The 23,036-nt window shown below is 35.7% G+C and overlaps 1 protein-coding gene across 5 annotated transcripts in view; it reads right to left on the bottom strand.

Moving 5' to 3' along the window:
- Positions 1-23,036, bottom strand: part of CEP170 (centrosomal protein 170) — a gene marked incomplete at both ends in the record, with an annotated part of 120,188 nt that overhangs the window by 23,409 nt on the left and 73,743 nt on the right. For 2 of the 5 annotated variants that reach the window (XM_080699142.1, XM_080699144.1), the window contains 3 exons: positions 1,811-1,958; positions 8,486-8,720; positions 17,293-19,134. In XM_080699142.1, the coding sequence (XP_080555268.1) occupies positions 1,811-1,958; positions 8,486-8,720; positions 17,293-19,134 (2,225 nt within the window). Of the gene's footprint in view, positions 1-1,780; positions 1,959-8,485; positions 8,721-17,292; positions 19,135-23,036 lie in introns of all 5 variants that reach the window. The other 3 variants (XM_080699143.1, XM_080699145.1, XM_080699146.1) reach the window with 3 other exon arrangements.

Genomic DNA, 23,036 nt, shown 5'->3' with positions numbered 1-23,036 from the left:
AGAATGACTTTATATACCATCACAATTGATCAATGTGGTAACAAAACTACACAGATTGATGACATATCTTTTATTAAATTAGACAACATATGAAGAAAAAGTAAACAAACAAAAAGTAATAATTAAGAAAGTATATTAAAAAAAGAATGTCACAAAAAGCAACTGAAGAAAATATCAGTATAGTTTGCCAGAATTAAATCTGTTAAAAAGGCTAGCCATTTGGGGCTACTATTTAGAACATTATATTATAAAATTTAGAAAGTGGAGCCATCAGCATCAATTTTAAAGGGGTTATTTTTCTGACAAAATTTTTCTGAGGACAGAAAATAAATACATTGAGCTTTGTTGCCAGACAATCTGTCTCTGCCACCCCAGCCCAGAAACAGCTAAGAGCAGGGATATGATGCAATAAAACTTTACAGACACCGAATTGTGAATTTCATATAGTTTTCATGTTATAAATCATTAAATTTCTTTTGATTTTTTCAACCACTTAAAATATTTTAAAAATTCTAGGTTTTAGATCATACAAAAAAAGGCAGTAAGGCAAGAGTTTACCAACACATATTCATTCTCTGAAATGCCAATCCTCTACATTTCTGTTCCAGATCAGAATAGTCAACATGGCTAGAGAGCAACTGACCCTTCATAGCCACGGATTCAATCAATTCAAGATTGAAAATATTCTTTTGTCTTTTCTTTTTCTGGGTGGTACTGGGAATTGAACTCACAGGCACTGTACCACTGAGCTATACCACTGCCTGCCCTTATTTTATTTTGAAAATGGGTCTCACTGAGTTGCCAAAGCTGGCCTTTAATTTGATATTCTCCTGCCTCAGCCTCCCAAGTACTGGAATTACAGGCATACTCCACCCATGCCTGGCTGAAAATAATTTTTAAAAACAAAAAATTGTGTCTGTACTGAAAATGTTCAGACTATTTTTCTTGTCATTTTCCCCCAAAACAATGCAGTATAACAATTACCTAATATTGTCATTGTATTAGGTATTATAAGTAATATACAAGTTAAAAAATACTAGGAAGCTATGCATAGATTATAGGCGAATACTGTATCATCTTGTAATGGACACAAGCATCCTCAGAAAAGAGAGGGGTCCTAAAACTAATCTCTCATGTATACTCTATTATTAATTTTATAGGTTGAAGGGCCTCTTACGTAACAACATTATGCAAATGATGCCCCTGAATTACTGCAAGAGGCCCTGGTTTTAGATGGGCAACACTCTATACATACTAACTTATACTTCAGAGTTCATAATAATACTCTGTATAGATATGCATTTTGTTTATCTATATGTATATGTACATTTCCATTTTATCATTGTTAATTCACCAACATCATTGTCATTTATAACAGTGAAAACTGTAGACTCTTTTTTGCTATTAGAGCTATCGGCTCATTAACTAGCTGTGAAAATACCTGTTTAACTGGAATATTTTCAGTCAAACTTTACAGAAACTTTATACAATCAGGTATCAAATTTTGGTTTGCTTTTCAAATTCTATCTATATTCACATTTCAAGTACAACTATGGACCAGAAATCAGCAGGCAAAGTGCTTTTTCTAAATGACTTTCCATCTTCATGTTATTAGTAGACCAAATGTTAGCCTTTACTAGTTTTGTTATAAAAAACATAAAAGAAATGTGTTAAAACAAAGTTGGAAAGTGCAGAGCTTCATGCAAATAGGGAAAATGGACATAACTAAAACAAACTAAGCAAAAAGCTAAAAGCAAAAGAAATAAAGAAAAGAAAGAACCTTATGCATTTCTCCATGAAGATCTCCTACCTCTTCTCTAGTGTCTATGGCAGAGCCAGGGGTGGTGGCAGCAGTGCTTACTGTGGTACTCGGGGCAGTGCCTGATGAAGTCACTGAATCGATCTCTCCTGCTACATCGTTGATCTCCCGAGCAATGAGAGCAAGATCTTGGCTGATCCTGGTGGTAATTTTAGAAGAGACACTTAATTCCTTTTAAATAACAGCTCTAGCTTATTCATTTAAGATAGAATCAGTTATATCAGTTGCATATTTAATTAGACATTTGTACACTAAACTTAGGATTCTTTGGAAGTGCAATTAACTGTCTTGATACCAGAAATCCAAAATTAGTATTAATGAAACTAAATTCCAAATAATCTTCAAGATCTCATCTAGAAAATACATTTTAAACACACGGAATTGAGATACATCATTTAATATATACTGTTCATGTTAATGAGGAGCATTAATGTAACACAGGGCATCTTATACTTAGAGGCAATAGAATTTAAGGACTTTCTGAAGTTACATGAGAAGAAAACAATTACTTTGTGTGTGGTATTGGGGTTCCTAGAAGCCCTTCCACCTCCGGGCTACACTCCCAGACCTATTTTATATTTTTATTTGGAAACAGGGTCTCTTAAGCCAGTGTGGCTGACTTCAAACCTGCGTGATCCTCCTGTCTCTGCCTCCCAAGCGCGGGGATTACAAGTGTGCACCTCCTTGCCCGGAAATTACATTATTTTAAATAACAATATAATTAAAGACAACAAACCATGGTAGTATTAGCAATGCTGGTGATTTTTGTTACCAACAGAAATATTATAGTTTTATAGATATTTCAAAACATTTTCAGCCATCACTTCTTCAGAATTACTAGCTATTAGACCTAGTTATACTGTATACAGTATACCTAAGTTTATACAGTTATAACTAGTTATACAAGTTATACAGTATAGTTATAGTGATACAGTATAAACTACTTATACTGTTTTATTTAGTATGCTAATAAAGAATATTATGCTACTCTATCACTTTGAAGTATTTTGATAACTATATTTCAATGTAATTGGGGTCTTTGTAACTCTTAAGTATTTTATATCTATGCATTTAGATACAGAGAGACAGCTCCACCAGATGGTGAGTCTATGGTAGCCAAAAGTTAGTAGCTGACACAGCCTTTTCTATTATATATTACTTCATTTGAGGACCAGAGTTCTGAGAGGTAGGACTTGAGTCCAAAGTAAGTACAAAAAAACATTTTTTTAAAGTTCTGTAAAATGTGAGTTTGAAAGACTTTCAAGGACTGCAGTAATTGCATAAAAGACAAGCTTTAAAATGATCTTCCTTGAAGATTATGGACCAACTGAAGCAATTTATAGTGAAGATATAAACTTTATAGATATTTACTGATCCCTTGTTATTTGCCAGGCACTATGTTAGGTCTGAAGACTTACAATGGTGAGGAGGTAGATATGGAACCCCGTCCTCATGGGACTGAGAATCAACACTGAGCGTAACGTGAGTACAGTATAAAGAAACTACATTCACCAACTCCCTTCATTCTCACACTCTCTAAGGGAAGTAACGATCATCTTGCTTTACAGATAAGGAAAATGAAGCTTAGGAAAAGTCGTGTGACCAATTTTAGTTTAGGGTCACAAAGAATGAGTTATACCTAGATCTTTTCATTATGTCACGATACACTGCACACTACTGTTCCAACATATAGTTTTTTCAAGGTATTATGTTCATGTGACTATTTTCAGAATAGGCTTAAAGTGTTCCCTTAGAAAAACGTCAAGCATTGCTAAGATGAAAATCTATAATCTGAAATGCTCCAAAATCCCAAACTTTGAGCACCAATGACATCACAAGTAGAAAATTCTATACATGACCTCACATGATGGGTAACAGTCAAAATGCAGAAACACTAAAAATATTGTAGAAAACTATCTCCACAGTTGGGCTTAGTAGAGCACATTTGTAATCCCAGTACTTGGGAGGCTGAGCCAGAAGGATGCAACTTAGTGAGACCCCATTTCAAAATAAAGAATAAAAATAGGGTTGGGGTATAGCCAAAATGTAGAAAGCCCCTGAGTTCAATTCTCAGGACCACAAAAACAAAACAAAAAATTATCTTCAGGTTATATGTGTAAGGCATATATATACATACACACATACACATACATACTTATTTATATAGAAAATTTTGTTCATAGGCTTATGCTCTGTGATATATGCAAATATTCTACAATCCTAAAAAATCCCCAAATGTACAAAAACTAGTCCTAAGGGGATCAGATAAGGGATGGCCAACTTGTACAGTCAACTGTTTTCTATAATACATGAACTAGAATGAGAAACAGAATAGCCAAACTTAATACCAGTATGAATTAGAAAAAATACAGATGAGGACCATCTCCATGGCTTATGCAAATAAAGTAAAAATTTTATTAAAATGAGAAATTCATAATGTATAAACAGCCTATATTGCTCACACAATAAGCACCCCAAAAGTATGCGTAGATGCCAGATGTTTCTTTGTATGGCAATTCCTATCTTAAAGTTAACTCAATAATAGGTATCATTAAATTAATTTAAATTTATTGCTTAAAAATAGCACCCTAAAGCTGGGCTTAGTGGCGCATGCATGTACTCCCAGTACTTGGGAGGCTGAGACAGGAGGATTGTGCAGGTTCGAAGACAGCCTCAGCTACTTAGTGAGGCTCTCAGCAACTTAGTGAGACCCTGTTTTCAAATAAAATATAAAATAGGTCTGGGAATATAACCTGGAGGTAGAAAAGCCCATGGGTTCTACCCCCAGTACCATAAAAAAAAAGGAAAGAAAAATACTATTAACTAGAATTTTCTACTACATAAATTAATGATAAAATGGTGCATGTAATATTATAAATCACAGAAATATCTTTAAATACCTTGTGATTCAAATAGGAGTTATCAAATCTTCCAGTACCATTTTTTAGGGTTAAAGTATCTTTATTTGCTCATCTACTAAGGTGGTGTTGTAGCTGTTTACCCCAAGACTCATAAAAACATTATACTTTTTAAAATTCCTACTGGGAAGCTGGGAACATAGAGCACACCTGCAATTCTAGCACTTGGAAGCCTGAGCAACAGGGTTGCAGGTTCACTGCCGGCTTCAGCAACTCAGCGAAACCCTGATTCAAAATAAAAAAGGGCTACGGATACAGCTCAGAAGCAGAGTGCTTCTGAATTCAATTCCTAGTACCACACAAAACAAGAGAAAAATACAATCCTACTGGAATGAAGTCTATATCCATTTAATCAGAGAAAATGAGGCAGGAGCTACCTGCCTCAGGCATCAGGTATACTCAGAGGAAGTTTCCTATCATTATTATTATTATTATTACTGTTGTTTTGTTGTTGTTGTTGTTGTTGTTATTATTATTATTATTATTATTCTTTGTGGTACCAGGGACTGAACTCAGGGGCATTCTACCTCTGAAATACACTCCCACCCCTATTTTATTCATTATTTTGAAACAGGGTCTCATTAAGTTGCAGAGGGCCTAAGTTACTAAGGCTGGCCTCAAACCTGAAATCCTCCTGTCTTAGCCTTCCAAGTACTGGAATTACAAGCATGTGCCACCATGGCTGAATTTCCTCTTTTAATCGAAAGACCTACTATATTGTACGTTGCTTGTACATTTTATTTGTAAATTTATTTTGTTTTAAAATTGTTTTGTGCTTTAAATTTAAATATACAGAATTAAGATTAATAAAGTGCTAGTTAAGTAAAATAGCTCTAAATTCTAAGCAAAAAGGATATGTCAAAGCAAAAAGCATTTATGTAATAAATTTTGTAATTACACTTTTCAGTTAAATTATCTTTACCTACTATTTTTCAATAAATATTGCTCTCAGCATGGGAGTTTCCTTTAAATGATAGTAGTAGTTCACTTAAAGATACAAAATTTTCATATCCTTCGTTTTTGATTTACAGCCTTTTAAAAATAATTTTTCTTACATTAAGCTAAGAGAATTACAGCCCTATAAAAACATTAAATATCAACATTGTTTTTCCTTCTGTATTTTGTGTGCGTGTGCGTGTGCGTGTGCGTGTGTGTGTGTGTGTGTGTGTGTGTGTATGTATGTATGTGCATGCACATGCCCCTGCACACAGTACTAGGGATTGAACCTAGGGGTGTTCTACCTCTAAGCTACATCTCTAGCCCTATTTTTTATTCTGTTTTTTGAAATAGACAGAGTCTCACTAAGTTGTAGAGGGACTCACTAAGTAGCTGACGCTGGCTGGGAACCTGGCCTCACTAAATAGTTGAGGCAGGCTGCAAACCTATGATCCTCTTATCTCAGTCACATGGCACATGGGATTAAAAGCATGTGCCACCATGCCTGGCTTCCTTCTGTATTTTCTATCTTTCCTTTTATTTATCTTCCACAAATAATGACAAACACAACAAACAACAGTTCTCTGGCTCTGAGACATTACACGACTGAAAAATTAAAATCCTCAAGGTCAGTTTTACAGCATCAGGCTACAGACAAAATACAGGGAAACGGCATGAGAAACATCACAGGCTAAGCCACTGGCCTTAGAATTCCATCACAGACAATCCAACACACACGGCAACAATGATACAGTGCACATACAGTGATGTCGACTGAGAATGCACTTGGCATCATAACTATCCTATGGGAGAGAGCAAATGAGTTTGGCCCACAAGAAGAAGGTCCTTAGTCTTTCAAGGTCAGGTGGAGAGAGCTTGTGGGAGGCCTCCTAAGGAGAGGGGCGTGTGTTTTAGTCCCAGGAACCACTGGCCATGTGTAGCTGGATGTTCCCCACAAAAGGGAAAGCTGCCCTTGCCACTGTGCCAGAAGGAAAGGTGTCAGGACCCTTCACCTCAACCATCCTGTGGGCCCAGATTCACACAGGCCTCTCTAAACCAACAAATGGCTTAAACAGTTCAGAAACGAGTCTCATGAGAAAGCCATCTGTACACACACAAAAAATGTTTTAAGCAGCACAGCGAGATTATAGGTCATGCTCCCTAAAAATGAAAGTGATTACAAGTGAAGTCATAAAAAGAAACAAACTACTAAACATTTATGGTAACATGTGATGTTTTAAAAGCATCTATGGATTATTAGTATATATACTCTTTAAAAATGCTACCAAGTAAGCTGGGTGTGGTGGCACACACATTTGTAATCCCAGCATTTGGGAGGCTGATACAGGAGGATCCAGTTCACGGAGAGCCTCAGCTACTTAGTGACCTCAGCTACTTAGGCCCTTTGCAACTCAGTGAGACCCTGTTTCAAAATAAAGAATAAAAAATGGAGCTGAGGGTGTAACTTGGAGATAGAATGCCCCCGGGTTTCATCCCCATTACCACAAAATCAATCAATCAATCAATCAGCCAATCAATCAATCAATCAAAATGTTATCAAGTATAAACCCTGAAAATGAGCTTCTTGAAATAAAGACAAATAATTTTAGCATTATGTGGCAAAAATGTTTAGGTAATATATGGCATACTACAGTAAATTTTAATATCTTTAACTTAAAACAACAACAACAACACAGCCCTATCTATCATCTATCTACGTACCTAACTACCTGTCTTTACTGGAAATTGAACCCAAGGGCATTCTACCTCTTAGCTATACCGCTAGCTTTTCTTATTTTTTATTTTTTTAAAAAAAGGTCTCACCAAGTTGCTGGGGGTCTCACTGAATTGCTGAGGCTGGCCTCAAACCTGTAATCTTCTTATTTCAGCCTTCTAAACACTGGGACTACAGGTGTGTGTGCACCACTGTGCCTAGCTAAAAACCTTCTACTTAAACAACTGTAGTACAGTCTCTTGATTATACTATAATTATATTAAACTGTAGCATAATCTACTTGAGCATAATCTCTCTTCATAAAGTTATTAATCATACCTACAGAATAAATTTTACTTTCTGTATATAATCTAAAGGTTATAGTGTTAACTTTTCATATTTAATACTCAACCGTATTTTGATTTTATTAAAGGACTGAATTAACTATACTTAATGAACTCATGAAAGTTTAAGGAAAAATCCTCTCACTCTAATTCTCCCCAAAGAGGCATTCACAGTGTATCTTTAACAAGTAAGGATATTTCTTCTTTGGAAGGTAAAAGGACAGAAATCATAAACTGCTTGCACAATTCTTGTTTTTCAGTACTAAAGACTGAACCCAGAGGTGCTCTATCACTGAGCTACATCCTCAGCCCTTTGTATTTTTTTTTTTTTTGAGACAGGGCATCCCCCAAAAGGAGGCTGGTTGGTCTTGAAAATTACATCATTCTACCTCAGTCTTCCAAGTAGATGAGACTGCAGATTTATACCACAGTACCCAGCCACATTTCTTAATTACGTAGAGCTGATACGACCTCTCAAAAGTTTTACTTACTCATTAGCATCTCTACTAGAAACTTAGAAAAGAAGAGATCAAATAAATTAATTCTATAATATGTTAGTAGCAATGGCATTAAATTTTTTTAATTTAAAATTAAAAAAAGCTAATGGGTAGTAATTCTGCTGACAAAACTGAGTTCAACCAACATCATGTGTAGATTTCATAAACTATGAATACAAATTAAGCAAGAGTTAAACTTTGTTACCAAGTTGAAATGTTGATGAAAAATTTCAACTTCTTCAATCCTTAAAACTAACCTGGCTATTTCTTCTCGATGAGCAGTCCAGTCCCGGATGTAGTCTTCCTGCTCTTTAATCCGGTGCTTGAATGAAGAACTAGTAGGCATTGCTGACCCAGTGCTCTGCAAGCGAGTGGTTTTCAGGGCTGGAGAAGTACGTAGACGGGTATGTTTAGGGGAATTACGGTTTGATCCAAATTCATCTTCTGAGGTGGAAGCATAATCAGTAGGAAAGCGCCTCCATCTTGAATTTACTAAATTAGTTTGATTATTAAAAAAAGAATTATTATGTTATCATTTCAAGGAGATAAAATAAAAATCATGATTTCAAAAACACCATGAGAGCGCACACACAGCACGATTTTCAGTAACTGACACACACACCTCACAAAAATCCTCAGTCTACTGTTCCTTAAATATAGAAACATTACACGCTGTGGTGAATTAAAAACAATGAGTTAAAAACAATTCAAAGATCATGTTCCATAAGTGTAGTGATTAAACATTCAGATGAAAAGTTCTACTAATGATAAATGACTGAGCAAGCTCTATTCATTAATGTTTAATTCAGGTTATTTTCCAGTTGCAAGTATTTCTCATTTGAGTGGAGATAATGGAATTATTTATTTTTTAAAAATGACAGCAACAACAGCAACAATGACAAAAAATAAAAACAAGGGAAAAGATTTCCTCATGCCACATAAACTTTCAACATGTAGATGGTAAAAACCCTCTTTTCCCAACATACAAATGTGCATAATTCCTGCTGTGGAAATTATGCCTTTATGGCAGAAAAAAACATTACCTCTGTCATTCAACATCCTGTTATGCTATGGTTGGAAAAAATCTTTTTACATGGTAAAAAAACACAACAAAGCATCTTCAGTACAATTCTGCTGCTTTGACACTGAAAGCATATGGTGAAAATAGACAATGGCATAAAATTTACAAAGAGCGAGCAAAACTGCGAGCCATTCTCACAACCATTGACATGTAAGGCACAGGAGATACTGTGAATAGTCACTTTAAAGAAAGTGAAGTCACTTTCTTATTTAAAGTTAGTAAAGACATCTAAAACATAGTATTGCTGACGCATTTGAAAAGTCAGAAGACAAATTAATGCAGACATTTCATTACTAGTTAATATGAAGTCAAACATACAAATAATTTGTGAGGCATAAGTTAAAAGGTGGCAATAGCTAATTCGAAGCAAACTTCATGAGAGCAGGAACATGACCATTTAATCTACTAATGTACACCTAGTATCCAGCAAAGTGCCTGCCTAGCAAATATTTAATAAACATTTTAATAATAAATTTCTATATAAACAGTATACCTAATAAAAAGCATTACATATTGTTGGTATTTAAAACAACAAAAGTTAGTACCTACTGCTGTAAGTTCTAACTACTCTTACTACTAAAACAAATTTTCTTCTCTTTTTAATAGACACTAACCCTAAGTTGCATTCATTAATGAGGGTCAGAATTTCCTCGTCCTTTTCCATTAGAATTTCACATCTTTCCTATCAAAACTATATTTTTCCTGGGGCTAAAGCTGAGCTGGCTCTTCAATGAAGCTAACATAAAGTGCCACAAGAGTCAACCTGAGATACAAAACTCTATAATGAGTATAACATAAACCAGAGCCTCATTTATCCTGATTCATGCTCTTATTTCTAACTCCTATGGTAGATACAGATTCATGGGTACAAGAAAGTGAACAGAGTCAGAAAGCTCATGGCTCTCTGTAAAACTGTATATGTTAATCCATATACAGAACTCTTGGTAATTGAACACAGATTTTTTGGGAAGGGGGGCTTAAATACAATTTCTGATTATAATATTGTGAGATAATTAAACAGTCATCACTTTGACCACGGTGGGAATTTACTCCTTTGTAGATATACAAAACTCCTACAAACTGAAGTTACTCTAGAACTTAAAATTTTTTCATAAAAGAGTTTGGAAACAAGAGTAAAGAAAATTTAGAAAGTTTGAAATTCATGTAAATGTATGTTTCTATCACACTAAACCTCAATATGATGTAATTTTACAATGCATTAATAAAAGTTAAAAAAAGGTTAAAATATGGCAAGCAAATTTGTACTTTTCAATAAAGCCATTTCATTAAATGTTAAATGTTTGATATCTTGTAATATTATTTATAAATCATTTATTTGTTAGCTTAAATTTCCTTTTCTATTATTGGCTAACTATGGTCACCATACCTATGATCAAAAATTTTTTGGAATGAAAAGAAAAACAGTAATGCGTGTAAATAAACCGCAGAATAAATGAGACTGAAAGTATGATATAAACTAAGGTAGCTTAGAAAGAATGGAACCCATGGCTGACATGCTTCGTAAGTGGCAGAATACAGGGAAGCAGAAAGGAAACTTGAGTATCAAATGTGCACGTGCGTGCATTGTGTGTGTTGTACTGGGGATTGAACCCACAGGCATTCTACCTGAGCTACACCCCCAGCCCCAATTTATTATTTTTCTTTTGAAAACAGGGTCTCACTAGTTTGCTGAGTCTCACTAAATTGCTGAGGCTGGTCTTGAACCTGTGATCCTCCTATCTCAGCGTCCCAAGTACTGGGATTATAGGTGTGCAACATCATACCTGGCTACTAAGTGTTATTAATGTATATTGAATATCAAGTGATAATATATAAGCAGAGCTGCATTACAATAAACTCTTCCTGGGTATGTTGGTGCATGCTTGCAAGCTCAAGGCCATCCTCAGCAACTTAGCAAGACCCTGACTCAAAAATAAAAAAGGGTGTTAAGAGTGCCCATGGGTCCAATCCCCCATACTACAAATAAATAAATAAGGGCTTTTAATAACTTGAGTCTTAAGTTTATAAAACAATTATATTTTCAGAATAATAGTAAAAGAAAAAAATCTTTTTACAAGCTTCTCACCTATTTTAATAGGTCTATCTAGAAGTGTGTTAAGAATATTAAAGTGTCTAATGATACAAAGCAACCAAAAGAGTAAAATATATTTTAGACACTGAAAGATAACATGTTTAAATTTGTTCTCTTAAAACCGAGGGCAAAATGAGAAGATAAAATGAGTATGGTCAAGCAGAAAAATGAAAATGTGGGTCACTAAATCTTCAGGTAATTAAGAGTTATCTAAGGGAAACTAGCATAGAGGGACACTATGAAGAAAAGCTCAAGTTACATCTATACACCCTTTAGCCTTGTACCCAAAGGAGAAACTGAGTGAAATGATGGCCACAGGGAAAAGGGGCTGGGAAAGGGGCTTAATGATTTTAATCTGCTATTTCTCAAAGAATTCTCAAAATTTTCCTTACCCTCTGAAAATCCCTCACAATCTACTAATTAAAACAGAAAAAAACTTCAAAACTTTAAGTTACTATGGTTTTTTTTTTTTTTTTTTTTTTTTGTGGTACTGGCGTTCCTGGAAACCCTTCTACCTCTGTGCTACACTCCCAGACACCTATTTTTTTTATATTTTTATTTGGAAACAGGGTCTCTAAAGCCAGCACAGCTGGCTTCGAACCTATGCAATCCTCCTGTCTCTGCCTCCCAAGCGCAGGGATTACAAGCGTGTGCCACCAGCCCAGCTAAGTTACAATGTTTTTAACATTCCCCCAAACCTTCTTCCTTCAAAGAATTTTAGAACCAAATGACCTTAAACATTGACCAATATAAATTCTTCAATTCCCAAAGAAACAAATAAGTCTAACATAGATCTTGAGTTGCTTAAGTCAAAATGTAAGGCAGGTCTACTGACTCAGAGTCCAAAACTAATTCCTTGCTATTCCAAGCATTTTACAATTAAATGTTAGAAAAGTCTAATTTTTCATTTTCAATAAAACTAAAGTTTTTTTTTTGTGTGTGTGGTACTGGGGATGGAACCCAGGGGCATTCTATCTCTGAGCTACACTCTCAGCCCTCTTTTTATTCTTTATTTTAAAACAGGGTCTGAGTTGCAAAGGGCCTCACTAAGTAGCTGAGGCTATCTGTGAATCACGATCCTCCTGTGTCAGCTTCCCAAATGCTGGAATTACAGGTGTGTGCCACCATGCCTGGTTCTAAAACTACACTTTTTTTCTTTTTTTTCTTTGTGGTACTGGGGTTCCTGGAAACCCTTCTACCTCGCCCTGCTAAAACTACACTTTTAAAAGACATCCTCAGTCACCTGTGGTGGTACTTGTACTCTCAGTACTTGGGAGGCTGAGACAGGAAGATTGAAGGTTCAAGGCCAGCCTCAGCAATTTAGCAAAGCTCTCAGCAAACTAGCAAGATCTTGTTCAAAGAGCAAAAAAATTTTTTAAAAGGCTAGGAATGGAGCTCAGAGGCAGAATGTCCCTGGGTTCAATTCCTAGTACAAAAAAAAAAAAAAAGACATCCTCATTTTTTCATGGAATGAATTTTTTTTCTGACTTCTACCTATGTTGAAGAAAAATTTCACTTCTTTCTCTTTTATTCTGCTTAATGAAACAACTTACAGAAATAAGGCTTATTTGACAGATTACTATTAGTAAGGCACTTAATGAAAGATCATTAAATTGAAAGTTTGTACTGGAGGTGTTTGAAATGCCAAATTCTAAAAGGCTTATAGGTTGGTAAAGTGCTAGATAGCACATATATTAAAATCATATATTAAAATTTCCAAAAGAGCCTTAATTTTACAGCTCACCCAAAACTTATTTTAGCCACAATATTTATTTTAAAACCTATTTTAGTTATAAAATGTGTAATACTTCCTCTTGTGAAAGTAATAACCTACTATTTCACTATAAAAACATACTATCATCTACAATTTCTAGTCATTCTCTAGAAACTACAGTGACTAGTATCACCTATCTATGAATCCTCTAATTTCTTTTAGTGTAATTAAATTCTGTTGGCCCTCAAACACATTTCAATTACAGATTTAGCAAACTTAGTACAGAAAACACACATTACATCTCTGTACTATATCAGAGTATTTTGTTTGTATATCTTCTTATGAGCACAAAGCAGTAAGATCATTTTCAGGAAAAATATCCCTGACAAAACTATGTTTCTGGTCTTTAACCTGGAGGAAGAATTAACTGAAGCCATGTATGCCCTATATCTAATATTTACTGTTTCTAAGTCTGATAACTAAAAAAGGGAAACAAACATTTTAAAGGCATTCTAAGGACATTACACATGTTTTTATTTTCCAAAATGTATACTTAAAACAATGAAAACCCATTGCTTTATATAACTCAGGATCTTTAATTTTAAACACATCAAGATAAATCTGGACATTTCAATTATAACTTGATATTCAGGATTCACTAGAAGAATATGGAAGGGGAGTGATTAATTAAACTCCTAGAAGCAAAGTTAGCAGAGAAGTGTAAGCCAAACATTTCCAATCAGTTTTTGTCATATACATTTCTTAAAAAAACTGTTAAGGACATTGTCTAAAAAGTATAATTTAAACATAACAGAATTATTTCTAATATGCCAATTTGGACAATATTACAGGAGCTGTCTGATAATTCCAGGATATTTAAAGTTTACACAGCACATAGCAATACAGATCAGTTTGATTTCATATTCTTTTAAATCATATTCCGCCGGGCGTGGTGGTCCACACTTGTAATCCCAGCATTTGGAAGGCTGAGACAGTAGAATCGCAGGTTCAAGGCCAGCCTCAGCTACTTGGTGAGGCCCATTGCAACTCAGTAAGACCCTGTTTCAAAATAAAGAATAAAAAACAGGGCTGGAGGTGTAGCTCGGAGGTTAAATGCCCTGGGTTCCATCCCCAGTACCAGAAAAAAAAAAAAAAAAAAAAATCAAAGGATAAGATTCTTATTTTCTTTTTCCATTCAAGATATCATAATCATCTTAAATAAGACTGTCATAATATTAAAGACATTTCCATTAGCAAAATGTTTTGATAACTACCTATTCCCCACAGACTGGAATTTTGTGGCCATTGTCCTTCTAGACAAGATGTAAAGGTATAAAATAGATATTTTTGGGGAGTCTGAGTATGCAGTACTGGATCACAATGTGCTTAAGGCCCTAAGGTGAAACAGAGAACTGGGTAAAATATGAAAATTGTGAAGATTTTTGGTGCTGTGAAGTGAACACCACCAAAACTGTTATGTTGTATGTTAACTTTGTGTATTCTTGATAACAATGCAATAGATTCCAGCTGTCTTTTGGAAATCAGCAAACAATATGACTATTTCTTAGAAAACAAATGTGGTAGAAAAGCAACTGGCTAGGTATCAAGAACCCTGAACTGACATTCTGCCCCTGCCAGCTCACTGATCACAGCATGTTATTTCGTCTTCTGGCCTCAGTTTCCTCAAGGAAGTATCTCTTCTCTTAAATCCCATGACTGCAATTATTTAATATATTGTTAGTATGCTGAAGGCCATTATCATTTTGCCTAGGGAATTTCATTAAGGAATCAAGACTCTTTAACACAGAAAACAGAATATCAAGTTCTATGTTCAATGCAGAAGATAAAATTTATCTATATAAATAGATGGCATCTTATAGTTGATTTTTAGACTTGCTAAATTAATCATATTTGACCCTCATGCTAAACAATGAGAAAGAAAACCAAATCAATGGTAAGAGCTAGTCAACCAGCATAGAAGAGTGAGCTGCTCCATGCTATTTTATAACAACTTAGTTTAAAAAGTTTAGGTTAGGATGGAAGAATAATTAAATATTGTAATGTACTAAGATAAGGTGATAAAGCAAGCAGTGTGGCAGAGGAAATTTTAGCAGGTACACTTTATAGAATACAGGACAAAGGAGACAGGAGTTGAAGAGGTAGAGCCGAAAGAAACAACAGAGCAACAATAATGGATAAACAACACAAAAAAATAGTTAACTGCCAAGTACTTGGTAAGAAATTCATAAATAACCAAGCAAAGCTTGAAGTGTAAAAATAAGGACTGGAGTAAAGAGGAAACTGCCTTCTGTTTTGTTTGGAACCATGATTATATACTATCTAGCTTCAGCCTTTATTCACTCCTGCCACCAACTATAATTACCGAACCCCTGACTAACAGAGGTGAGAAGGTAAATAGAGCAGAGGAAAGTGACAGTGAAGAGGAGAAATATAAAGTTAAAAAAAAGTATATATATACATATTCAAAGTACCTTTAGTTTGGGGTCTTGTAGGTTATACTGTGGTAGATGCCAATAAAACAAAAATAAAAAGATAAGATTATACTCCAACTTTCCCTTCACTATCAATTCAAGGCTAGGCCTCACTTATTCAAGGCTTTTTGACTGACAATCATAAACCTTCAAGTCCTCTATCAGCTGGTCTCCCTTACTGGCCTTGTAAGGCACGCCCACACACACAGCTGATTATGAAGTAAGAAGACCATGCTTGCAGGATGCACACAGATACCCCCTGTATCACTCCTATATTCTAAATGGCTTCAGCTTTGAATAGGAAGTATATAAAAAGACAAATGCACTAAAAGGAGCTGAATTCTGGCGAGAAGTAAGTAGTTCTGTAGTTATTCTGTTCAATTATGTCTAGTTACCACAGCTAAATGCTATAACAGCACTTCATGAAGTACTGATAACAAGTAGCTAAATTTCTACATCCCAGTTTGACCTATATGTGCTTAGTGATAGCCCCATGAATCCATCTTCTTTCCACTGAAATAAATTAAAGAGTTAGTTTTTACCAGTTCCAACCGTAAACAAGTTTAACTTTGAAATGTGTAAGTATATGTGACATTTCAATATAAGTAGACCATAAAGGAAAACAACAACAAGAAACAAAAACAAAATAAAAATACCCACTATTAACCTCTGAAAGGACTAAAGGGGACACTGTTTCTCTTTAGGTTCATAAGGGCTTTTGAGTATGTGAGGATATCTAAAAACTATATATGTTTATATAAGTACAATGTTAGTTCTCACTATTTAAACCAGGTAGTTTTCTAATGTAAAAAACTACCTGGAAATCCAGCTATGTTACAAACTGAATTTTTTTTTTTTTTTTTTTTGAGGTACTAGGGATGGAACCCAAGGACATTCTACCTCTGAGCTGTCTATGAATCACAATCCTTCTGCTCAGACTCCCAAGTACTGGGATTACAAGTGTGCATCACTACGCCTGGCCAACTGAAAAATTAAAACTTCTAAATCAGTTCAATTAATTTTTAGTCTTGAAATCACTATTTTAACTAGAAGTGTACTAACCTTGGAATATCCCACTTACTAAGCTAAACCAAATTGTGTTTCTAGAAAAAACTCCTCTTTCTCTTCAATTTCCTCTTTTTGGAAAGGCAACTAGAAATTTAATACTTTAAAAAGGAGACCCAAAATGGGCATAGTGGCACATGTTTGTAATCCCAGTATTTGGGAGACTGAGACAGGAAGATCACAGGTTTGAGGACAGCAAGTAGTGAGATTCTCATCAACTTAGTGAGACCCTGTTTCAAAATAAGAATAAAGCCGGGCGTGGTGGCACATGCTTGTAATCCCAGTACTTGGGAGGCTGAGACAGAAGGATCGCACAGGTTCAAAGCCAGCCTCAGCTATTTAGTGAGGCATTCTACACCTTAGTGAGACCCTGTTTCCAAATAAAGTACAAAATAGGTCTGGGAGTGTAGTCTGGAGGTAGAAAGCCCCTGGTTCCACCCATAGTACCACACACACACAAAAAAATAATAATCAAATTAAGAATAAAAAAGGGCTGGGAATGTAGCTCAGATTGAGCCCAATCCCCAGCACCAAAACAAACAAACAAACAAACCCACAAAAAACAAAGGAGCCCCAAAGCAGAAAATGTAAATGTTATTAGGAATATAGGAACAATTTACCTGAAGAAGAGCCATGAGCTGAGGTCATACTTTTGACCTTGGAGTCTGACAGTCGAGAGATACTGTTAGCTCTAATTCTAGGAGAAAATTTATCTGATGGTACTAATCTGGCTCCACTTCTAATGATGGCTTCTGCTGTACGTGAAGAGGCACTACTTCTAGATATTGTTGCTTCAGAGTCACTACGAGCTGATAATGAGCCAAGCCTTGTCCTACGAGGTTGAGCCAGTAAGTCGATCCTAGAGATGTTTCGCCTTCCTGTGGGTGGCTTTGATGTGGAGCTTGTTGTGGATACTTCGGAAGCAACAGATGCTTTGTCAGCATCCGCAAGTTCACTGTCGGAAGCTTCTCCGAGCCGGGCTCTACGCAAGAGAGAAGTCCTAGTAGGTCGCGGCCTTGGAAGAGTGGTTGATTTACTGGACAAACCAGACGCTACAGGAGAAGTCTTAGATTTTGTTCCTTTCCCTCCTTCCAGTTTGGAATGCACATGCTCATCAGTAGAGGTAAGTGGAGTTCTTCCATGAGATTTACAGGAGTAAGTTTCCTGATCAGATGACATAATGTCAGAGATGGCAGAATGAGGTACACTAGAGGTCTGGTCATCATCCGTTAAGTCTACGGAAGGCTGCCTTATTCTTCCACTGGACTGTACAAATTTACGACCATCTGCTCGAGAACCTACATCAGCGGAACGACTTTTTGTTTTCTTTTCATTTTTTTCCCTACCACCTGAAGAGGATGATTTTGTAACATCTTTAGAAGGAGAGCCTGTGGAACACCTGTCTTTATAAAGGCTGGTGAAACTCTTTCGCTTTTGGGTTGACTTTCTTTCAGTCTCTCCAGTAACCAGGCTGATTGTGCTAGCTGTATCCACATCAGATTCTGGTGAAATAGAATTGTCTCTATTATAACTGGGAGTATCTGGGCCTTCATCAGTTTTATTATCTTCCCGCAGTTTGGCTTCTAGAAAAGCCATTACTGCTTCTGTGTCTTTTAGAATAAGGGTTGTATCCATACTAGAATCAGTATCCATGGAGTCACTTCTTTCTCGTAGCCTACTTGCAGATGTTAATGCTAGTGAAGGGGGAGTGGATGACGACGTCTGTTTATTGATATGAGGAATAAGTTCAATGGGTATGTTTGGGCTAGGCTTTTCTATTGTGAAGCTCCCTTGTCGCACTAATGACTTGGAGGATTCTTTCTTGTCTCCCCCCTTTGAAGTCTGACATTTTAGAATCTCTTCGGCTTTTCTTCTCTTGCTCTCATTTTGTATCCCTCTTTCTCCTTTGCTTATACATTGTCCTAGAATTTTCTCGGGGGGTTGAGACTCTTGTTTAGAAGATTCCTCTCTACATTTATCTACCTGACCTGAAGAATTTTTTCCAGACAGTTTAGTAGGTGTCCACTGGGCCTGCTCTCTCTGCTCTTGTTGCTGGATTTTAGCTAATGTTTGCTTTACCAAGGAAGTTTCCTTATCAGCTTCATTCTTCTCTTTCCCAGGAGAAGAGCTGCCCAAGTGAGGCAGGGTCTGACTTTCTCCACCAGTTTTGAGAGTCTCACCATTTACTACCCGATTCCCTTTACTCAGTACTCTGTCAGCATCAGCATCATGTTTATCTTTCTGTGGTGCTCCTGTGGGGGCTTCTTTCTCCTGCAGTTCTGTGTCTTGTTTTTCTCCAATCTCTGACCTCGGGGTTATAACCTTTGCCCTAGAGCTCTCAAGAGACTTGTCTTCATTTGGAAGCTGGGGAAGAGTTCGTCTCCTCCTCTCTCCCTGACCAGCCAAGGAACTTGAAGATCCAATACTTCTCAGTGAAATGCCAGATTCACCAATATATGTCTCTATAAAATAAAAACCACAAAGAAGGAATGAGTCATGGCAAAAAAAAAAATCAAAGAAGTATATTACATTAAAGTTTTGAAGTGTAAGTTAAAATGAATTAAGTATAAAATAAACGAAGCACTCTGACTAGTTTATATAAAGCAAAAATTCCAAGATTAATAATCTGCCTAGTCACCCAAAATTCAAGAAAGCAATATATGTGATGAAAATTAGATCCATTTATGATCTTTTTGTCCTTTGACACATTTTTAGTAATCAAAAATTATATTTATGGCATATAAAAATGTTCTGATTATGTACACATTGTGGAATGGCTTAACCAACCTAATTAACATATTTACTGCCTCATATTAAGCTTATCCTTTTTTATTCAAAGATCTTCTAATCTTAAACCTACATCTGTTGTCCTTTTTCTTTTAATGTGTATATGTGTGGATTTTTTCCTGTGTGGTACTGGGGATTGAATCCAGGGACATTCTACCTCTGAGCTAAGCACCCAGCCCTATTTTCTTTTTATTTCGAAACAAGGTCTTGCTGGTTGATGAGAGCCTCACTACTTGCTAAAGCTATCCTTGAACCCACTATCTTCCTGTCTCAGCTTCCCAAATGCTGGGATTATTGGTGTGAGCAACCACATTCAGCCTCCTAATGTTTTATAAGTAAAGAAGCTAAGCTCATTTATGTTTGTGTGACCTTCTGTCCTCAAGGTCTACTTAAGAAAATAGAACCTAGTATGTTACAAAATTACACACAAAATGTCTCATATTGTTTAATTGCTATAAACTAGATTTATTTTAAATAATATAGTTATTTGTTATTTGCTATACTTTCTGTGCGGTATTGGAAAATTGCTTTGATATTAATTTCTAAAATGTAAAAAGTAGCCAAAGCCTAGGTGCTGTGCAGGCACTCAGGCAGGGAGGGGTGGCAGTTTTTACAATGCAGAGTTCCTCTCTCTCTCTTTGCCCTTCATTCCAATGATTAACCTAGAGTAAGGATGTAAATAAAATTAAAGCTTTTAGCCTTAAAAGCCTTAAAGACAATTGAAGCCTTTGCCCTAAAAATGTATAGAGGCAATCAGTGCCTCAGTTTACCCCCTCTCCTTTGTGACCTGGTACGGGTATAGGAAAAGTAAACTCCATGTGCTGCTTCAAAGCACCCATAGTTGATGAACAACCATTGATGCCCAGTATAATAGAGGCAGAAGCCAGGTAGATTATTGACCCTTGCACTTAGTAAGTGCACTGTCTGGAGACAAAGAGGCACCACCTGCCTAAGAGATAAATTACTAGCCCATTGCCTTGGTAACACTGATAAGAAGATACCAACAAAAAATCTATTTAAAGGTTGGGGTCCTGAAAAAGAGGTTGTAGTTCCATTTTCGGGCTCTCTAGCGTGCATGCCAGCATACTGCTTTTCCTTCTCTTCCCTATTTCCTACTGATTTTGTAATAAAGACTTGTTAAAGCTGCACCAAGCTCCCTATTAGTCTTAATTTTCCTATTCAACAAATTTTAGTTAAATAAAGGAAAAAGAGCCCACATCACCATTTAGGACCATAACTCTTTCGCGTGTGTGTGTGTGTGTGTGTGTGTGTGTGTGTGTGTGTGTGTGTGTGTTGTTACTGGGGATTGAACCAGTGGAATCCTACTTATGAAATACACCTCTAACTCTGTTTTATATTTTATTTTTTGGTTTTAAACAAGGTCTCACTAAGGTGCAAAGAACCCCACTACATTGCTGAGATTGGCTTTTAACCAGCAATCCTCCTGTCATGAACCTGGCTCTACACTTTCTATGCAATTTATTTGCTATACTTTGTTATATATAGTAGAAAAGAACAATAGTATTTAGTATTATCCATTTGAAAGAATTATAAGTTTGGATTATCTAAGTCAATGGAAAATGAAGAACTTTAACAAGGTTTTAAAAAAATCCAAAGTTGATTAAAATAATTTTTAAAATAGTATGAAAAAAGATTACAGGATATGTCATAATCATAGAAGCTGAGGGAGTTTTAAATCATAGTTTCCTAGTATATTAAGGCCATTCATAGAAACACACAACCCTTTTCACATAAGTATAGGCCAGTGAAAAGTATATACTTATCAATTTCCATATGAGAGTTTGAGACAACTTAAAGACAATGTTCCTGACTTAAAATAGAACATATTTCTGAGAAAAGGAATGAGTATTTTCAGGAAAATGTTAAAGCATTCTAGTCTTTAAAAGATAAATGGGTGAAAATACTAGATATAGTTTACTTGAGTCTTCCCTTTCCCTTTCCCCTTTTATTTTCTAATCTTTTAGAGAAAAATGGGACAAAATACTATATATAGCTTTTATAGGTCTTTTAGATATCTTTTATAGGTTTTTCCTTTCCTTTCTTTTCCTTTCTCCCCTTCCTGATACTGGGGTTTTAACTCAGTCTACCATTGGGCTATATAACTAACCCTTTATATTTTTACTCTGATAAAGGGTCTAAGCTACACAGACTGACCTTGAGCTTGTAATCCTCTTGCCTCTAGGATTATTATAGCTGTGTGCCACTGTACCCAACATTTTGCCCTTTATAAAATCCTAAAGCTTTAGCAATTAAAATTCGTAGCAAAATAATGGTAATGATGTACAAAAATGCCAAAGTGCTGGGCATGATGGTGCATACTTGTAATCCCAGCATTTAGGAGGCTGAGACGGGAGGACTAACATTGTCATAACAGCCTCCACTATGTAGTAAGCCCCTTTGCAACTCAGTGAGACCCTGTTTCAAAATAAAGAATAAAAACTAGGGCTGGGGATGTAGGTCGGAGGTAGACTGCCCCTGGACTGGTTTCCAGTCCCAGTACGGCAAACAAAACAAAGCAATCAATTTAACTTTAGTTAGCAATTAATCATGTTTTTTATTTATTTATTTATTTATTTATTTATTTATTTATTTATTTATTTTTTTTTTTTTTTTTTTGGTGGTACTGGGGTGGAACCCAGAGGCTTTCTACCTCCGGGCTATACTCCCAGACCTATTTTCTATTTTTATTTGGAAACAGGGTCTCACTAGTTACTGAGAGCCTCACTAAGTAGCTGAGGCTGGCTTCGAACCTGTGCAATCCTCCTGTCTCAGCCTCCCAAGCGCGGGGATTACAAGCGTGCGCCACCACGCCGGCTTATATTTTGTTTATTCTTGTTCCTGTATATATCTTATCTCTTTAGTGTACTTAATACCTAAAATACAATACCTAAAATGCACTTAATATCTAAATTGCAATCTATTTTATCATTTTAAACATTTCTAGTATTTACCTCCCCCCTGTCCTGCTGATAAAACATATTCAACATATGCTTAACAAAATCATTTTAGGATTTAAGTGAATTAATCAGCTTACCTAAATAAATTAATTTGGAATTGATAAAATAGAAAGATCATAAATGATCTATTATTTTTCATGACAGGGTAGAATTTTGCTTTTCATAGCTAATACTTAATAATTTTACTATGCATTCCTTGACAAGTCATGTAGTCCTTCTGTCTGGTTTGTTTCCTAAATTGTGACCAGTTTACATGAACCAATTTGCAAAATAATCTGCCCTCTCCAGTGACTTTTGGAAACGCTATCGCTTGTGGTTTGTATGAAAATAAATGATGCAGCTTTTCTAGTCACTACTATGTCATGTTCTTAAATACTTGCTACCTATGTTTACACAATTCTTAAAAGAGATTTTTGGGGTGCCACAAGCCAAAGACACAACAAATTTCCATTTTCAACAAGAACAAAATTATACATAAAAAGCCACATTACATGATATCACACACAAAACATATGTAGGAATAAACCTAAGGAGGTAAAATATCTCTTTAAAGTATATTGCATTAAAAAAAAAAAGAAATTGAAGAAGACCTTAGGAGA

Source organism: Muscardinus avellanarius (assembly GCF_963383645.1).
Source record: "Muscardinus avellanarius genome assembly, chromosome: 7".
Lineage (NCBI taxonomy): Eukaryota > Metazoa > Chordata > Mammalia > Rodentia > Gliridae > Muscardinus > Muscardinus avellanarius.
Note: the sequence above shows the minus strand (reverse complement) of the source record. Positions and strands in the feature narration are given on the sequence as shown.